The sequence below is a fragment of the Apiospora kogelbergensis genome (assembly GCF_038363985.1).
Source record: "Apiospora kogelbergensis strain CBS 113332 chromosome Unknown utg000001l_segment0_segment0, whole genome shotgun sequence".
NCBI lineage: Eukaryota > Fungi > Ascomycota > Sordariomycetes > Amphisphaeriales > Apiosporaceae > Apiospora > Apiospora kogelbergensis.
Genome location: NW_027117418.1, coordinates 7,813,245 through 7,830,096, shown reverse-complemented (window position 1 = coordinate 7,830,096; position 16,852 = coordinate 7,813,245). Strand labels below are relative to the sequence as shown.

Sequence of the window (16,852 nt, the reverse complement as noted above, 5' to 3'; positions counted from 1 at the left end):
TGTACCCGGGGGCGCGTGTGACACTTGGGATGCAGTACATACATTTGTGTGTAAGGGACCTTGAGGGAGGGTTAGTAGTTAAAGAGAGTTCAATTGATCGCTCATCCTTATATTGCCGCGTCTATGTGATTCGATAACGATGAAGTCCTGCTGCTACTAACAATTAACAATCTATGATATCCACGGCAGCGTTACATCCGTTACCCCCATCACCCTGCACCTTGCCTGCCTGCCTGCTTCCTTCACCGACCCATACGATATCCACTCACCCTTCCCTCGTTTTGTATCTATCTACTCGGCCACCTCGGGAAGTGGAATCTCGGGCTTCTTCCCCAGCCTATCCCGTATCTCCCTCTCCACGCGGGCCAGGTCCCCCTGATCTCGACCACCCCACACGATGTCCGCCATGTGTGAGCCCTCGCGACCTTCCCTGATGGTCGCCGTGGCGGTGACGACGATCGCACCGCTCTGGACCAGGGAATCCAACCGCTCGTAGATGTCGTCCACGTGGCACGCCTCGTACTCGAACGCAGCGAACTGGGCCAGGGGAAGCCCGCGCCGCTTCCAGAAGTGGCCCGACATGAAGCAGATGGGCATGGACCCCGTGAACCGCGCGTTGAGGTCTACGACGAACTGCCGGCCCCGTTTGTCGGTGACGATGTCGATGCCCGCCCAGCCCACGAAGCTCGCGGGCAGCTTCCGCGTCGTGTCCCGTAGCGTCTCCCGCACGTAGGCGTGTAGCCGGGACTGGGCGCTGTAGTCGATATGCCCGCCTACCCATTTTCCTCCCGCGGTGAGCGTCTGGATCGTCACGCCTAGGATCAGGGGGTTGGTACGGTCGTGTGTCGTTCCGGGCGCGCCCACGACGAAGTGCACCGCGAGGTCCTCGACCAGGTCCACGTAGTCCGACACGAGGACCTCGCCGACGCCTTGGCGCTGGTATCTCGCGAGCGCGGAGAGCGTGGCGTGCCTTTCCTCCTCGCTCCGCACCAGGTAGGTCCCGAAGCCACAGCCCGCCCGGCAGAGCTTGACTACAAAGGGGACGGTCCGGGTGTGGAACAGTGATGATGATGACGATGATGAAAGGTCTGCAGTTTGCAAATCCACAATGATGGAAGGTGGCGTGCGCATATTCGACGTCACAAGGTATTTCTTGGAGTTGATGTCGTAGGCCTCTTGCGGATCGATGAGGCAGTCTTGTTCTTTCATCCAGCCCTGGGGTCTCCAGAAGAGCAGCTTCTTTTTCCTCTCTCCAACTGTTGTCGTAGTCATGCCTCGAAGCTGCTCGGATACAAGGCCTTTGTTGAGATCTACCATCCGGGGTATGTGCCGCTGGTTTAGGGGCAACTGTGAAAGCGCTGCCCTCGCACCCTTGGCCGTGATGTTGGGCCCGAAGAAGAGGACCTCCATGTTGCCGAGCCCCCAAGCCCGCCGCAGCGGCTTGAGTCCCAAGATTACCTTTCTCAGACGGTCCTGCTCCGCTGGGTCATCGGAATAGGGCACTGGCTCCTCGTCTTCGGGCCAGACGAGCTCCCGTGGGAAACTTGCATGCAGATCCATGTGTCCAAAGACGCAGTACATAGTCACGATGAAAGACCCAGTGATGCCATTCTCGCGGTACAGGTCCGCCAGCGTCGTGTCCAAGTGGACAGTGGGTAGCTTCGGAATGATCATGGCGTGGTATGGCGATGGTTACACGTGGAATTAGAAGGTGTAGTGAATATTAAGGTCTATGGCAAGTATCTCCGCGTCGCTTTCAGTTAAGAATATGCTGTGAACTCTTTCCTCCTTGCGTTATGGAATCATGCCTCGCTGGAACCAACTGGATCCTCTTTACCAACCTGTGCCACCATGATGCTTTCGTGGTCATCCTGCCTGAGGCTGACATGACAGTACGTCAGTTCTCCTCACATGACCCGGACTCGCTTACATCACGTCAGATAGCGTGATAAATGTCGGTGAAGCCTCGAAGACAAGACCCAACGTCTCCGGTGTTTTACCTTAGGTCAACATTGGTTGGTGTTGTTGTTGCTGCTAGCTGGAGACGCCCGGTGCCCGAAATGAGAAGATGATGGATGTTCTCTAGCCGTTGACCGGTCCGTGAAATCCCAGCAGCGCGGTCCGATGCCTGGGTTCGCAAACTGTTGCCGCTCTTTCTACAGCATGGCTCAACCCCAACAAAGGACCGGCCCCTGATTGGGCCGCGTGTGCTGGGGTCGATTCATGGATTATAAGTTGGTTGCCTAATGCGGCGTGGGAACCGGGTTTACGATGGAGATCTACATGACCGGGGGGTTGGCTCAAGTAAAACGTATACACTCAGGGTCCATTTCCCATGTCATCCCACTCTCCGAATATCGTCTCAGGGTAGATAGATACTTATGTAAGGGTTTATCGAACGCCTCTCCCGAAAGGAACCGTGCAGGGCACACACACAGAGCCTTACTGATCACATCTCAGAATGGAGACCATGCGATTCGAATCATCTCTTATGCTAGTTCATACGTTGGTTCTAGTGTTAGCCCAACTATTGATACTACGTCGCTGGGCTCCATAGAAATATTGACAATCTAGTTGCTCGTATGTATCCTCTCGCAGACTGTTTCCCTAAGTTTGTGACCGGAGCATCTTGGGTGTGACTGGTAACTTGGTAGATACGGGGGCTATATGCATGTTGGGTCACGGTTCACAGGGGGTAACTTGCATATGCAATTAGGCCGAACTGCACGATAGGCGATCAGACTCGACGCGCAACCTGCGATTCGCTCCCGCTTACCGATGAACTCTTGCATAATATTGATCTACTTATCAGGCTGTTCGGCTTGGTCAAATAACTCCCATCAAGTGGTGTGGTTGATGATGATGGGCGGTGGTGGTATCATCGAGATAGGGGCCCCCTTTTCGTTGCCTCGAGGGTCGACATATCATGAAATTCAGCCCATAAAATGTAAAACTACCTCAATTGCATGCTGCGTTTGAGTTCTAATAATTCAGTGCATTTTTACAGTCGGAGCTGTTTCAAGTGTAATATTTGCCAACTTCACCAGTCTAGATAGAGGAAGGTCACAAACTGGGATGGTCCTGTTCTAGAGGCAAAATTGAGAAAACGCGCCTTACACGTAACCAGGAGTAGACTTGTTTGTATTAATTTCTGAAATCCAAATATGGTCCTTGGATCGGTTGAGATGCTGGCGTGTCAGGTCCGCTAGCATGTTAATAAACTGCTGGATGGACTGCAAAAAATACAACAGCAACAGGCGCGAACATAACCTCGCAAATCAGACTTGCGCATTTTACACTGAACTAAATAACCAAACAGCTGTGGGTACAACCTGAGGTTCGGGTCACACCTGGAGCAAGTCTATAGGATGCAGAAGAAGAAGGGAAGAAGACGAAATATAGAGACGAGAGCTCGACCGCCTTCCCCATGGCAGAGCCCTAGGACTCCTCTGCACCACCGCTCCCTAGAAGGCCAAGACAGACCTGAAGAAATGCCTGGGTCGCAATAGCGGTTATCATCCCAGTTCATTTCGTGGAAACCATAATACATAGTCACCAACCCCCCGAAAGGCGGCAACAGCCAGCACATACATTGCGAAGGACCTTGGGGCAGAAAATCTTCTTGTTGTTGGGATGTATGGGTATATGCAGGAAGCAAAGGTTAGGAAACATTTCTTGCCCAAAATCTGTCATGGTGATATTCACAGACCTTCGCCGCTTCCAGTTAAGCACACGCATAAACATCCAGCGAACACACACAGAGAGGAACAGGCAGATAATGACTTGGTTTAGGAAATATGAACAGGCCATATTCGCAATTGCTTTCACCTTAGCTTCAAAATCGTGGCAAATGTAGGATATGCCTCACAGGCTTGTACAGTTCTTTCCTGGGAACGTCGTTGTCTCGTCTCGTAAGATGCAGACCGGACAACGGGGCCGCGGGTCCCTCTATGGGCAACAACATGTTAGCGATATTCTTGATCCCTACTTAAGATGCTGAGATTATTACTGGCATAGTTTCGAGCCCACCTCTGAATCTGGGCTGAACTAGCTTCGAACTTTCCTTGGAGACTGCTATTATATTCGAGAGAACATTCGGGGGTGTTGTCACTCCTGGGTTCTTATGCTGGACAATTGGCCTGCCAAGGCTGCCAGCGAAGCATTCTAGTCTTTGAACAATGTTGGAATGTGATAAATTCGATGATGTTGAATGTGAAATGGCATCTGCAGCCCAGAGAGTAGATGTGGTAAATTTACATGCCGTCACACAAGATGCTCAGCAGACTAGTTCTTCGCAAACGGCCCCCTTGCCAGTTACTCGGATGATAGGTCGCCACTAAGGACAATATATAGCTCACACTACGCAATGCAATCATTTCCATTCTACTCTACGCGAATTGGCTCCAAGGGGATCATCATTCATCATTGTGTATTATATACATCGTCCGACCAAAACAATACAGGCAGGCTAAAGTAACTGAACAATCATCAATCTCTATACAACTTCGTGAAACCATCTGCCGGGGGCTGCAGCCAATTTCTCTCGTCGTACTTGGTGCCCTCGCCCTCTATCACGTGGAAGGTGTAGATGATGCGGCCCTTCTGACTCAGGTTCTTCTCGCTCTTGTGCAGCAGGTTGCCGTGTATCAACACCAGGTCGCCGGCCTTGACCTCGCCCATGACGTACTCGTCAGTCTCCTTGGCTCCGCCCTGGAGGCCCTCGCCATACTCCTCCGCGTTGGGGAATTGAGGACCCTGGTTGTCCGCGAACGTCGTGCCCTTGCCCTCAGCGTCTCGCACGAAGCGCTGCTTCACTGGCGCCCATCGGTGGCTGCCGGGTAGGAAGCTCAGACAGCCGTTCTCGGGCGTTGCGTCCTCGAGAGCATACCAGAAGCCCACGGCGCTTGGTGGGTCCGTGTAGAGGAAGGTGCTGTCCTGGTGCGGCGGCACGGCGCCGCCGATCTCGGGCTGCTTGCAGATGACCATGCTCTGCAGCACGCGGGGGTCCTTGAAGCCCAACGCGCGGGCGGCGGCGGCGGGGTGCGACTCTTTGCGGCCGGCCTCGACGGAGCCGCCCGTGGTACCAGCGCCCAGCAGGTCTGGGTTGTAGACGGGGTCCAGCAGGGCCGCGAAGGGTGGGGAGAGGGCGTGGAGGTAGTGGCCGATCTTGTTGATGGCGCGGGCCTTGGGCTTGGTGAGCTCGCCCGTCTCGGGGCTGAAGGCGTCCTCCTCGAAGAAGAAGCGGACCTTGTCGCCCGAGTCGAGGAAGTAGTCGTCGCCGACGTGGGCGCTCCGCTCGCCCGTGCTGAACTTGGTCATCGGGTGGTCGGCCAGCGAGAAGTCCTCGAGCAGCGTGTGCGTCTCGTCCAGCAGCGCCTTGACCGTCGTCGGCGGCAGGGCCCCCCGCACGATCACATAGCCGTCACGGTGGAAGGCCTCGATTTGTGACGGCTTCAGGCCGCCGTAGGGCCCGTGGGGGCTGTCCTCCACTGTGGTAGTTGGTGGTGGTGCCGTCATGGGGGTATCCGGGGGTGGTGCTTCTTGGGGAGGTCTGTCGGAAAAGCGCGAAACACCGCCGAAAAGGAGATCGTCTTGCATTGGTCCAGGGATATCTGAGGAAATGAGCGAAATCTGCACGCCGTATGGTATCAAGTGTTCGTCTGTTCACTTTCGGGTTCGGTTGCGCGCGGGGCAGGCGGTTAATGTCAAGTCGACTGCAAGACAAGGTCGTTTCTCCACTGAGGGGTACGTCTCTCGCCCCTTGTACTTTCCTGTCTGTACAACGTATGCGACATGCAGCAAACTGTGTTCGGATTGCCCCTTCCGCGCGTGGTGGCACAGTGCCAATCATGTGCCACATCACACTGCTTCCTAATACAACTTGCTTCATTTCGTTGTCGGTCAAGCCGTTTGATTCTGTTTCTATGTTCATTCAATATCTTAGACAGCCTATAGGAATTTTCCCATTACCGAACGACCGTAATTTCATCTTTAGCAGCACGAACGCCCGTCGCTCGTGCAAACCTTGACAGCAAGCATCATGGCGTCAACCGAAGAGGTCCTCGCTGGACCCCCAGCCCCTGAGATCTTGGACGACCGCATATGGGTCGATGGCTGTTGGGATTTCTTCCACCACGGCCACGCGGGTGCTATGCTGCAAGCCCGGCAGCTTGGCACCGAATTGTACGTTGGTGTCCACTCGGACGAGGACATCCTCGAGAACAAAGGACCCACGGTCATGACTTTGCAGGAACGGTAGGGCAGCTTCTCACTCACAACTCCCCGTCAATGCTGTTACTGATGACCCGTGATTTTTGTACTCTCAAGACTAGCCGCAGTCGATGCCTGTCGCTGGGTCACGAAGTCTGTTTCGCATGCGCCCTACGTCACCCAATTGGACTTCATCAGCCATTTCGGTTGCAAATATGTGGTCCATGGCGATGATATCACTTCGGACAGCAGCGGCGAAGACTGCTACCGGTTTGTGAAGACGGCTGGGCGATTCAAGGTTGTTAAGAGAACCCCGAGTATCTCTACCACCGACCTGGTAGGCCGGATGCTACTCTGCACCAGAACGCATTTCATCAAGTCATTGGAGAAGGTTCTTGCCGGAGACGAAGGTCACGGAACCGAATCCGAGAGAAAGGCCGAAGGCGATGCCATGTCCAAGCGCATTCAGCAGTACGCTACCGACGCATCGGGTAAGAACCCTGGCGCCGATGTCTGGTTCTGGTCCGCCTCTCAGGCCGCCAAAGCCGAGGCCGGGGAGGATGAGGAGGGATCCTTCCGTCAGTTCCTGAAAGGAACCGGGCCTCTGCCAGGACAGCGAGTGGTGTACGTTGACGGTGGCTTCGACTTGTTTTCTAGTGGACACATCGAGTTCCTCCGCCTCGTTGTGGAGGCTGAGGAGACCCTAGCCCGGAACCAGGGATGGTACGACCAACAAGCTGTTGATGAGCGCAAAGGCAAAGGCGCCGACTATGGCCCAGTGTTCTTGGTAGCAGGAGTTCACGATGACGAGGTCATTAACCAGTGGAAAGGGGTTAACTACCCCATCATGAACATATACGAGCGGAGCTTATGTGTCTTACAATGCCGGGTATGTTTAATAGCTCTGTGTGATAAAGCCGTTGTATTGCTAACCTATGGACCTCAGCATGTCAATGCGGTCATTTATGGTGCTCCTTTTGCGCCTACCAAGGCCTACCTTACCACATCCCCATGGGGGACACCCGATGCTGTTTACCATGGACCAACATCCTTCATGCCCTTATCATATGACCCCTACGAAGCTCCCAAGCAGATGGGCATCTTCCAGGAGATCTCCCAGCATCTCTTCCAGGGTGTGAACGCAGGAACTATTGTTCAGCGCATCATGGAAAGTCGCGCCTTGTACGAAGAGCGACAGAGAAAGAAGGGCATGAAGGCCACGGTCGAGGATGCTGCAAGGCAACGGGAGATATTGGAGGAGGAGCAGCGACTCAAGGAAGAAAAGATGACTCAGTCATGAAAGTAGAGCACCATAGCAGTGGCAGTCGGAGGCCCCGACGATGATGTGAGGACCCTTCAACAGGATCACATGGCTGCAAGTATACATATTAGATCCGATCAGCCTTTCAACCAATAATAGAACAAAATACCCCGGAGGTTCTGCCTAGTCCCCCTTAACTATCCGTGCTGTTGGGTGCATTTACCGGCTTCTCCGTGGTTGGGACGCATACTTTAAAGGATGAAATTACGCAATCTGATTGAGCGAATCCACTTTGGAGCCTGAAGAACAAATCAGCTATTCTATTGGGCTTCACCATATGATCTTTATATTTAATTTTTTCCTCTCGAGATGGTCACATGTTCGAGTCGAATGACAGTTTATTACGCGGATTTCCGGAACCGTTCTGATTGAATCATTTTCTTTGTTCAATATATTAGAAAATAGTCCTTGCAGCTAGAGAACGGTGGTTCAACCAGCCCAGGAATTCCAGAGCTTCCAGGGATTCTAAGATCAACGTCAACTTGCAGCTAGCAGGCTAGGCAGGCTAGGCCAGCCCGAAAGCATGGGCTCGCAGGCGCTCAGTGCATTTCCCGAGTGCTACCTACCCTGGAAGGAGCTTGGGCCATGGCCTACACAGCTTGATGCAGATCAGCTCACCACAGATAGAGATGCAATTCACCGGCATTCACAGGATGCCTTCCGGACAGTAGGGCAATGCGCCGCCAGGGAACCGAGGACTCCGTGAAAAATACGAATCATTCATTCTTCTTAGCGAAATTTGCCTCGTTGGCTGCTGCGTTGTCATTGCCAATCAATTAATCCGACGCTGAAATCGTCAGAGCGCATCGGGCGACGACAAAGCTTGAAAGGGGCTCTTTGCCAGCTCTGCTTTGTTATGCACAAACGTTTGCCACCAGGGGTCCTCCTGTTTTAGTAAGAACGACCTACTAAGCAAGCATCGCGCCGGAACTCAGGGCTGTTGGTCTGTGCGCCTGGACGGGTGCAGTGGATTTGTTCTAGAAGACGTGAAGAAGTCCGGATCGAAGCTTGGAAGCGGCATTTGAAGGAGGGGAAGTGAGTTCGGAATGCAGAGCTGGCTGGCTGAAGGATGAAGTGATTGGCTTGCGAATACGTCAATACAGCAGCAAGTCGCTTCTGCCCCACCACCATCACGACACACTACGTTGTACACACGCAGATGCCCGCCGGTCGCCATCATTGGCGTCTGGATCTCCAAGGCTAGGTAGGGGCGTGTGGTGGTGGAAGGTTGATGGTGCCTGCTGCCTTTTGGCCTCGTTGGAAATACAGGAATTGAAGCCCCCAAGGCCCAGGAAGAAGATGGGAGAGGCGAGGCAGAACGTGACTTGAGTACGTACGTTTGATAGGTAGGATGAGAGCTTGAGTGAGCCACCTGCAAACCAAACCTGCATTGCATTGCATCAAAGAACAAACAATAGCAAAAAAAAGGGCAGCCATTCATCGATCTGCTTTCTCTTTGACGCTCTTCCCCCTCCCCCATCTCCTAAAAGAACAAATCTCACCATTCCAACCACCTATCCTTTGCTGCTAGTTTTCCAGGTAGCAAGTTCTTCTACACCTATCATATATTCGATCCGTCATCTCGCGCTCCCGGGTTTCACCTGGAAATACCAAGACGGATCTTCGTCAATCCTCTACCCCTCCCGCCTACCGCGCCGCCATCCCCCTCAATCAGCTGCCTCCCCCGACGGCTAGCAACAGAAACCCGACGCATTGAAAGGGGAAAAAAAAGGCAGAAAGAAGCACGAATCAGTGTCTCTGCCGCTTGCTCGAAATAAACATCAGCTAGTTGTTGCCTGCGCCAAACTCTGTGGATTGCGGAGTAAGTGACGCATCTCCCTCTCCATCTTCAACGAACCTCACTCAACTGAGTCTATGCAATTGACATGTATCTGACTTGTCTTGTCTGAAGCCTCCCCTGCTATCGCTTGACTCACAATTCTCTCTTCCAACCATTGGATCGCCACAGCTGTTGTCAGCATTCACACATTTTGTCACTTCTAAAAGCAATTCGAGAAAGGTACGTTGGCAAGTTCAATCTACTGGCAAGTCCCGGCTGTTCGTTCCATCCTGTCTCTGCCCCCTACCTTTGTCCCCCAATTCCGCCGGTGGTCGCTAGTGCAGTTCGCTATCTTGAAACCTGATGCGGATCACTTCTCTGGCTTCTGCCTCAACTCCCTCCCAACAACACACCTTAATATCCAGAGCAGATACCACCACCAACAACACTTGGACGCTGTTGCGCCCTTCCCTGAATCCCCTCAGTCGTTTCCAGAGCCTGTCTCAATCTCCGCTTGGCCTCTCGGTTCTAAATGAAGCGCACACGCACCACCGATTAGCGTGCTGTCCACTCAATTGAACTCTCCACAACCGGTAGTCCACCAGGTAGCAGCATACCCCAGCTGGAACCAAACTTCCAATTAGCCACTATTCTTCTCCCTACTTTACCGTCATATAATAAGTTACCTTGAGCCACCAGCCTCGAGCAACGCAACTAGGCCTGAGCCGTTAGCCCAACTATTCTTTCACACTTTCTCTACTCTCTCTCTCCCCGTCTCTCCCCCAAGTTGCGACTACTGCATCACTTGTTCGTCTAATTGTCTGCGTCGTCACTGTCGCTGTTCACTTGTTCTCCCTTTTCCAACCTATCCAGTCCCGTTTGATCACAAGCTTTGTCTTCGCGGGGACTGTGTACCCCTTTCGGCGACACGCTCGACCCTCTACCTGAGAGCCTTGTGCTATCTTGCGCCATTCCCTTCTACAGATTCTTATACATCATACATTATGTCTGACACAGCCACTTACCAGCGAGAGTTGCAGGCGCTTGAGCAACGTCTTCTGCAAGAGAGGCCCAACGATATCCTACAATTCTGCTCCGATTACTTCATCCGACGCCTTGCAGACGAGCGCACACACCACCTTTCGAAGAAGGCGAAAAACGGGCATACCCCTGAGCCTATGAAAATGTCTGGAGCAACCTTCACCAGCCCCTTCGCGGCGAATTCGAATCCGTTCGGTGGTAACAGCACAAGGCCGGAGGCTAGATCGGTGTCACCCGCACCCAACGAGATGCTGAACATTATTGAGGAGGACGAGAACGACACGGGCACATCCCCCTCAACACCTTCCTTCTCCCTCTCCACTGCCGGCAGCGGCCATTCGCGTGGTCTCTTTGGCGGCGATGCTCCGACAGATGGACCTCCGTCATCCCACAGAGGCCCTCCGGACCCGAACTCGTATCCTGCCCAGTACAACTTTGGGAGGCGCACGTCAGTATCCGCCGAGTCACTCAAACCGGTAGCAGACGTCAATGACAACTGGACGCCTCCCACCTTCCCTAAAACAGCCGACCAACTGGAGCGTCTGAAGAAGGCCATTTCAGGCAACTTTCTCTTCAACCATTTGGACGACGAGCAGAGTGCACAGATTCTAGGCGCGCTGGTTGAGAAGCCAATTCCTGCCAAGGACATCAAGGTTAGTAAATCAATTGGTTGGCGAACATGTGACTATGACTGCATCAGCCTGCTAACATTATCGATTACTAGGTCATCACGCAAGGCGACGCCGGAGACTATTTCTACGTTGTCGAGAAAGGCAGCTTTGATGTGTACGTCAACGCATTAGGTGCTTTACAGCCGGGCCCCGATGGCCTGGGAGACAAAGTCGGTACCATTCAGTCTGGAGGCTCATTTGGTGAGCTCGCGCTCATGTACAATGCACCACGTGCTGCGACCGTAATGTCGGCCGAGTCCGGCTGCAATCTCTGGGCGCTTGACCGCGTCACGTTCCGCAGGATCTTAATGGAATCTACATTTGCGCGCCGCCGGATGTACGAGAACTTCCTGGAGGAGGTGCCGCTCCTCAAAAGCCTCACACCCTATGAACGCTCCAAGATTGCCGATGCGTTGGAGACGCAAAAGTTCCCACCGGGCCATGTGATCATACAACAAGGCGACATTGGAACGTCATTCTACCTTTTGGAGCAGGGAGAGTGCGACGCCTACCTTGACCAGAACGGCCAAAGGAACCATGTCAAACATTACAAGAAGGGCGACTACTTCGGCGAGCTGGCGCTGCTTAATGACGCGCCCCGGGCCGCAAGCGTCATCAGTTCCACGGATGATGTGAAGGTGGCTACGCTGGGCAAGAGTGCTTTCGCCAGACTGTTAGGCCCGGTTGAGGGCATTATGAGGAGAACAAGATACCACGGAGTGAAATCGGGCGTGGAAGACACAGATCCTCTCCAAGCCGCGGCGAGGGACTAGGACTTGGTAGGGGACACGGTTGGGTTGATCAAATTGGGGCTCGAATAGGTCAATGGCGCATTGCTTCGTGAAGCAGGGGGTACGAGATGGCAAATAGAAACAGGCCGTTGGCGGCACATGTTCATGTATGGGTAGTAGTTTTACTCATTACTCGGTTGAGAAGGCGTTTAAAGATACCTTCGCTTTCTAATTAGATTAACGCCTTTACCAATGATCCAATGCGACTAGTTATTATGAAATGATGTTCGTGCTCTGTGTACCCATGGCAATCCAATACTGGCAATGTGGTTGTTTATACAGGCTTTACGTCTTACTCGCAACGTCCCCCATAAGAAGTTGCTCTTGTCTATGGATTTGCTTTTTATTCCCCAAGCCAGCCCAATCTTGCCTGATTATATTCTGGATGTTGGGACTACTACTCGGCACCATTTCCACTTGTGATTGGCGCCGCCTGCCTCCGCTGCTCGACTTCGTGCCGTAACCTCTCGACGGCGACTTCGGTCTCGAGGACGCGGCCGACACCGCGGCGCCAGGTGGCATCGAGCCCACGCAGCTCCTCGCCGACCTCGGTCTGCATCTGGCGGCGGGCGTGGTTGACGAGCTCGATGTCGCGCTTGGCGGCGGCCAGGTCGCGCTCGATGGCGGCGAGCTCGGCCTCGGCCTGCCAGTTGCCGACGAGCCAGGCGTTCTTGCCGTAGCGGTCCAGCAGGCCCAGGTGGGCGTGGCGCGCCGTCAGGTAGGCCTGGGCCGTGTAGGCGCGGCCCAGGGCGGACTCGAGCTGCGCGGTGCTCGTGCCGGTGCCGGAGGCCAGGTCGTCCTCGTCGACTTCGTAGCGCGACAGGTCGATGGCGGTCAGGGGCTGCTTGGCGGAGAGGCGGGCTTGCTCTTGGTGGAGTACCGGGTTGGCGGTGTAGAAGGGGGAGTCGCGAAGGGGCGGTAGGGAGGGGTGTAGCGCTGATGTGGTGTTGCTGGCGTCATCGTCGTTATCGGAGGAGGAGGCTTGTATCGAGGCGAGCTCGGCGGTTATGAGGTTCTGGGCTTGGGAGCGCTCGTCGGCTGTGGGCTCTTTGTCTACATCTATTGTTTTTGTTCGTATTAGTGGGGGAGACTCGAGCTTAAGCCCTGGGGGTCGAGAGAGGGAATAGGAGGAAACGGCGACGGATGCGAGAATATGGTGTTGTTTGTAGACTTACAGGGTAGAGACTCGTGGACGACGGTTCGGATCGACATGTTGTCTGTCTGTCTGTTGGCCAATCGCCTAGGTCCTACTCTGAGAGTCTTGTATCGGTATGTTCAATCGACTGCGCTAGATTCTGTTGGGCCTCGTTGTACAGTTGCGATGCTATGTCTTGGGTCGTGAAGTTATTCTGGTCGTACTGATGTTTGCAATTAATTGGCACTCACTGGGCGCATCGCGAGTTGCGTCTCCAATCCTCTTGTCCTAACGCGATAAGGCCCTTATCGGGGATTGCAACTTTCCATCAGCAGCAGCAGCACTCAGGCAGGGAGAACCCCACTTGAATTATCGGGGCTTGCTATGTAGCTCTACTAAGCTTTTTAGGCGCGCAGGATTAGGCGTTTGTTTCCCTTTGGCCTGGCCTGCCTATCTTCCTATCTGCCGCCTGCAATGCGACGCGGCCAGTCGTGCTTATGACGACACTAGTTGGGGTAGTACCGTTTGCGCCAGCCAGCATGCTATTGCCGCTGGCTGGGGTTGAAGCTCAGCCAGTCACCCGGTCAGTCGTGGAGAGCACTGGCTGGCTGGAGATCTTCCCGCAATGTCGCAGATGCTGCACAAGCTAAAATCCAGAGATAGGGATCTGCTCGAGGTTCGTTGGTTTGACTCATGAGTGGGTGACAGCTGCTGCCCCGTGGCAGTGAATGTTGGGATATGCTGTTGCTATTCGTTCCTCCAAAGGATTTCTCGGATTCCATCTCATACTTACTGTGTTTCTCAACGATTAGCTTCGTTTCTCTCTCTGCTCAATTCACCTTCAACTTTTCCACCAGTCGCCGGGTTATGGCCGATGCTGGTACCAGCTTAAGCAACTACATTTACCACTAGAAGATAGACATTGTCTAGAAGACATACTCACAAGAATAATTGACACTCCACCAGTTCACAACTTCCTCGAGGCTGGCCCTCTTTTGCCACCTTTGAGATGGAGGAGCCACCTCACACCAGGAATCCCTCCCGCAGAAATGCCCTTCTCTCGACCGTCGCTGTGCTGCTGCTTTCCACGTCGACACTTATTGCGTTGTTACCCGGGGATTTCTCCCAAAGACTGCCGTCCTGGGTCATACCATACGGTGACTTACAAGATATCGCGGACTCTGCGGAGTACGTGGATACAGAAGAACATGAACATGGAGACGAGTATCTGATTGGCGTCGGAAAAGCCGATATCACGGGCCCTTGCGTGGAGATCAATCTCATGGGCTACGCCGACCCAAACCAGATAGGCACTGGTTTACGGCAGAGACTACATTCGCGGGCCTTCATCGTCGCCAATCCGCAACATCCGGATGAACGGTTTGTCTACCTAGTGCTGGACACGCAGTCCGGCGATACTGCCGTCCGTTATGGCATCCTGTCCGGCCTACAAGAGCTCGGATCCGAGTATGCCGGCTACGGGCAACACAACATCGCCGTGACGGGGACGCACTCGCATAGTGGGCCCGGGGCTTGGCTCAACTACCTTCTCCCGCAAATCACTAGCAAGGGCTTTGACCGTCAGAGCTATAGTGCCATAGTTGATGGTGCCGTTCTGTCGATCCGGAGGGCACACGAGAGCCTGGCGCCCGGCCATCTGAGTGTCGGCTCTACCAAGGTGTTCGGCGCCAACATCAACAGAAGTCCTTTTGCCTATCTTGCCAACCCAGTGTCGGAACGATCCAAGTATAACGTTAGTACGGAAGATAACGGCTCGGTAGAAAAAGGCCTGACTCTACTAAACTTCCAGAGAGCTTCCGACAGGAAGAACATTGGAGTCTTGACATGGTTTCCCACCCACGGCACCTCGATGTATGGCAACAACACTCTGATCACCGGTGACAATAAAGGGGTGGCCGCCACGCTTTTCGAGAACAGCGTGAGGGGCGACAAGAGCTCTGCCGACGGCTTTGTGGCTGGATTCTCACAAGCCAGCGTCGGTGACACGAGCCCCAACGTCCTCGGCGCTTGGTGCGAGGATGGCACCGGACAGGCTTGCAGCTTCGAGAACAGCACCTGCAGCGACGGCAAGTCGCAGAAATGCCACGCCCGCGGGCCCCTTTTCACTGCCGACGACACCGGCACCGCGTCCTGCTTCGAGGTGGGCAGGCGGCAGTTCGAGCCCGCCAGGACTCTGTACGGCCAGCCCCACAAGCTAACGCCGGTTCGGGGCCCCTGGGTCAAGTCGTTCCACACATTTCACGACATGTCGAATTACCAGTTCGCGCTGCCGAACGGCACCGAAGTCGCCACGTGCCCCGCGGCCCTGGGCTACTCCTTCGCAGCGGGCACCTCGGACGGGCCGGGCGCCTTCGACTTCACGCAGCACGACGGCGGGCCGAACACGACCTCGCCCGTGTGGAAGGTGGTCTCCGGCCTCCTCAAGGCGCCGACCGAGGAGCAGAAGGCCTGCCACCACCCCAAGCCCGTCCTCCTCGACGTGGGCGAGATCCGCAAGCCGTACTTGTGGACGCCCAACGTGGTGGATATCCAGTTCTTCCGGGTCGGGCAGATGGTCATTGTCGTGAGCCCCGGGGAGGCGACCACCATGGCCGGCCGGCGGTGGAAGAACGCCGTTGCTGGCGAGGTTTCCGCGAGATCCAAGCGTGCTGAGCCTGGGCCAGGACCTCGTCCTATGGAACCGGTTGTAGTGCTTGGCGGCCCTGCGAACAGCTACACGCATTACATCACAACGGAGGAAGAGTATGGGTACGTCATTCATCTCTACTTTAATTTGATCAAGCCAAGCAGTCCTTCTTGTTCCTCATATGTACTAACGAGTGATTCAGAATCCAACGCTACGAAGGTGCCAGCACCCTTTATGGTCCGCATACACTACAAGCGTATATCAACTTGACCCTATCCTTCATGCCGTATCTGGACGCCACTACCCGCAAGAGCCCCCCAGTCGGGCCCGAGCCACCGAATAACGTCAACCGCAGTCTCAGCTTCGTCCCCGGCGTTGTGTTCGACTCGCCGGGTCTGATGAAGAGCTTTGGGGACGTCATCACCGACGCCCCTGACGTTGTGGAGCGCGGCTCGGATGCCAATGTTGTCTTTGTGGGCGCCAACCCGCGGAACAACCTGAGGCTAGAGCAGAGTTATGCCACTGTCGAGAGACTCGTCGTCCCATCTGATGACACTGCCAGCGACGGCAATGGCGACGCGGCTACGACTGTAGAACTCCGACCTAAGCAGAGGAGAAAAGGGGAAGAAAAAGAGAGCAGTCGAGGAGAGGAGAAGCAGTGGATTACTGTCCGTGACGACAACGATTGGCATCTGGTATTCCGCTGGCGTAGAACTAGCGAGCTGCTCGCGACGAGCGAGGTCACCATCACTTGGGAGACGGAGGCTTGGACAGAGCCTGGCGTCTATCGCATACGGTATTTTGGCGATTCAAAGAGGTTGGGTGGGAACATTACCCCTTTTGAAGGGATCAGTCGGGAGTTTACTGTTATTTGATTCGGTTGCATTGCAGACATAGGGGATCGACCATTTGTACAGTTCAGGGGTTAAAAACCATAAACCGATCACCGTACACGCTTTGTTGATATGATAATCCCACCAGCTTTCTACTTCCTTTCCTCTTTGCTTAGTACTGCCTCAGGCGCCATCGATCTCTCAGTACGACTGCTTTCCACTTGTTTATTGATCGTCATTCCTGGATGACATCAAGCTTCCCTCCTCAATTGACCCGCGTATTGGTGCTTGCCTATGTTGAGACTCTCGCAGGCTCTGTCCGGGCGGAGGGGCATGAGCGTCGGATATAACTATCCAATACTCGTGGCAATATCATCTGCATTATAATCCAATCTGAGCTGAGACAAGCCCAAGATCGACCGA

General features: G+C 54.3%; 6 protein-coding genes across 6 annotated transcripts; 3 read left to right on the top strand and 3 right to left on the bottom strand.

The window, feature by feature from the left end:
- Positions 1 to 291: 291 nt before the first annotated feature.
- PG998_002523 (ATP-grasp domain-containing protein) lies at positions 292 to 1,674 on the bottom strand (the record flags this gene model as incomplete). Its single annotated transcript, XM_066869341.1, has 1 exon — positions 292 to 1,674. The coding sequence occupies one exon, from the start codon at positions 1,672 to 1,674 to the stop codon at positions 292 to 294; it is 1,383 nt and encodes a 460-aa protein (XP_066737756.1).
- Positions 1,675 to 4,488: 2,814 nt separating this feature from the next.
- On the bottom strand, positions 4,489 to 5,517 carry PG998_002522 (phytanoyl- dioxygenase protein; the record flags this gene model as incomplete). Its single annotated transcript, XM_066869340.1, has 1 exon — positions 4,489 to 5,517. The coding sequence occupies one exon, from the start codon at positions 5,515 to 5,517 to the stop codon at positions 4,489 to 4,491; it is 1,029 nt and encodes a 342-aa protein (XP_066737755.1).
- A 523-nt stretch (positions 5,518 to 6,040) lies between these two features.
- On the top strand, positions 6,041 to 7,510 carry PG998_002521 (cytidylyltransferase; the record flags this gene model as incomplete). Its single annotated transcript, XM_066869339.1, has 3 exons — positions 6,041 to 6,255; positions 6,328 to 7,099; positions 7,157 to 7,510. 3 exons carry the CDS (start codon positions 6,041 to 6,043, stop codon positions 7,508 to 7,510), a joined length of 1,341 nt encoding a protein of 446 aa, XP_066737754.1.
- A 2,787-nt stretch (positions 7,511 to 10,297) lies between these two features.
- PG998_002520 (uncharacterized protein) lies at positions 10,298 to 11,796 on the top strand (the record flags this gene model as incomplete). Its single annotated transcript, XM_066869338.1, has 2 exons — positions 10,298 to 11,005; positions 11,077 to 11,796. Coding segments are annotated over 2 exons (1,428 nt in total), but the record flags the coding sequence as incomplete, so codon positions are not given.
- A 415-nt stretch (positions 11,797 to 12,211) lies between these two features.
- Positions 12,212 to 13,026, bottom strand: PG998_002519 (uncharacterized protein; the record flags this gene model as incomplete). The annotated part of the gene is made up of 2 exons (XM_066869337.1): positions 12,212 to 12,873; positions 12,990 to 13,026. 2 exons carry the CDS (start codon positions 13,024 to 13,026, stop codon positions 12,212 to 12,214), a joined length of 699 nt encoding a protein of 232 aa, XP_066737752.1.
- Positions 13,027 to 13,958: 932 nt separating this feature from the next.
- On the top strand, positions 13,959 to 16,471 carry PG998_002518 (uncharacterized protein; the record flags this gene model as incomplete). The annotated part of the gene is made up of 2 exons (XM_066869336.1): positions 13,959 to 15,718; positions 15,799 to 16,471. The coding sequence occupies 2 exons, from the start codon at positions 13,959 to 13,961 to the stop codon at positions 16,469 to 16,471; spliced, it is 2,433 nt and encodes an 810-aa protein (XP_066737751.1).
- Positions 16,472 to 16,852: the final 381 nt, after the last annotated feature.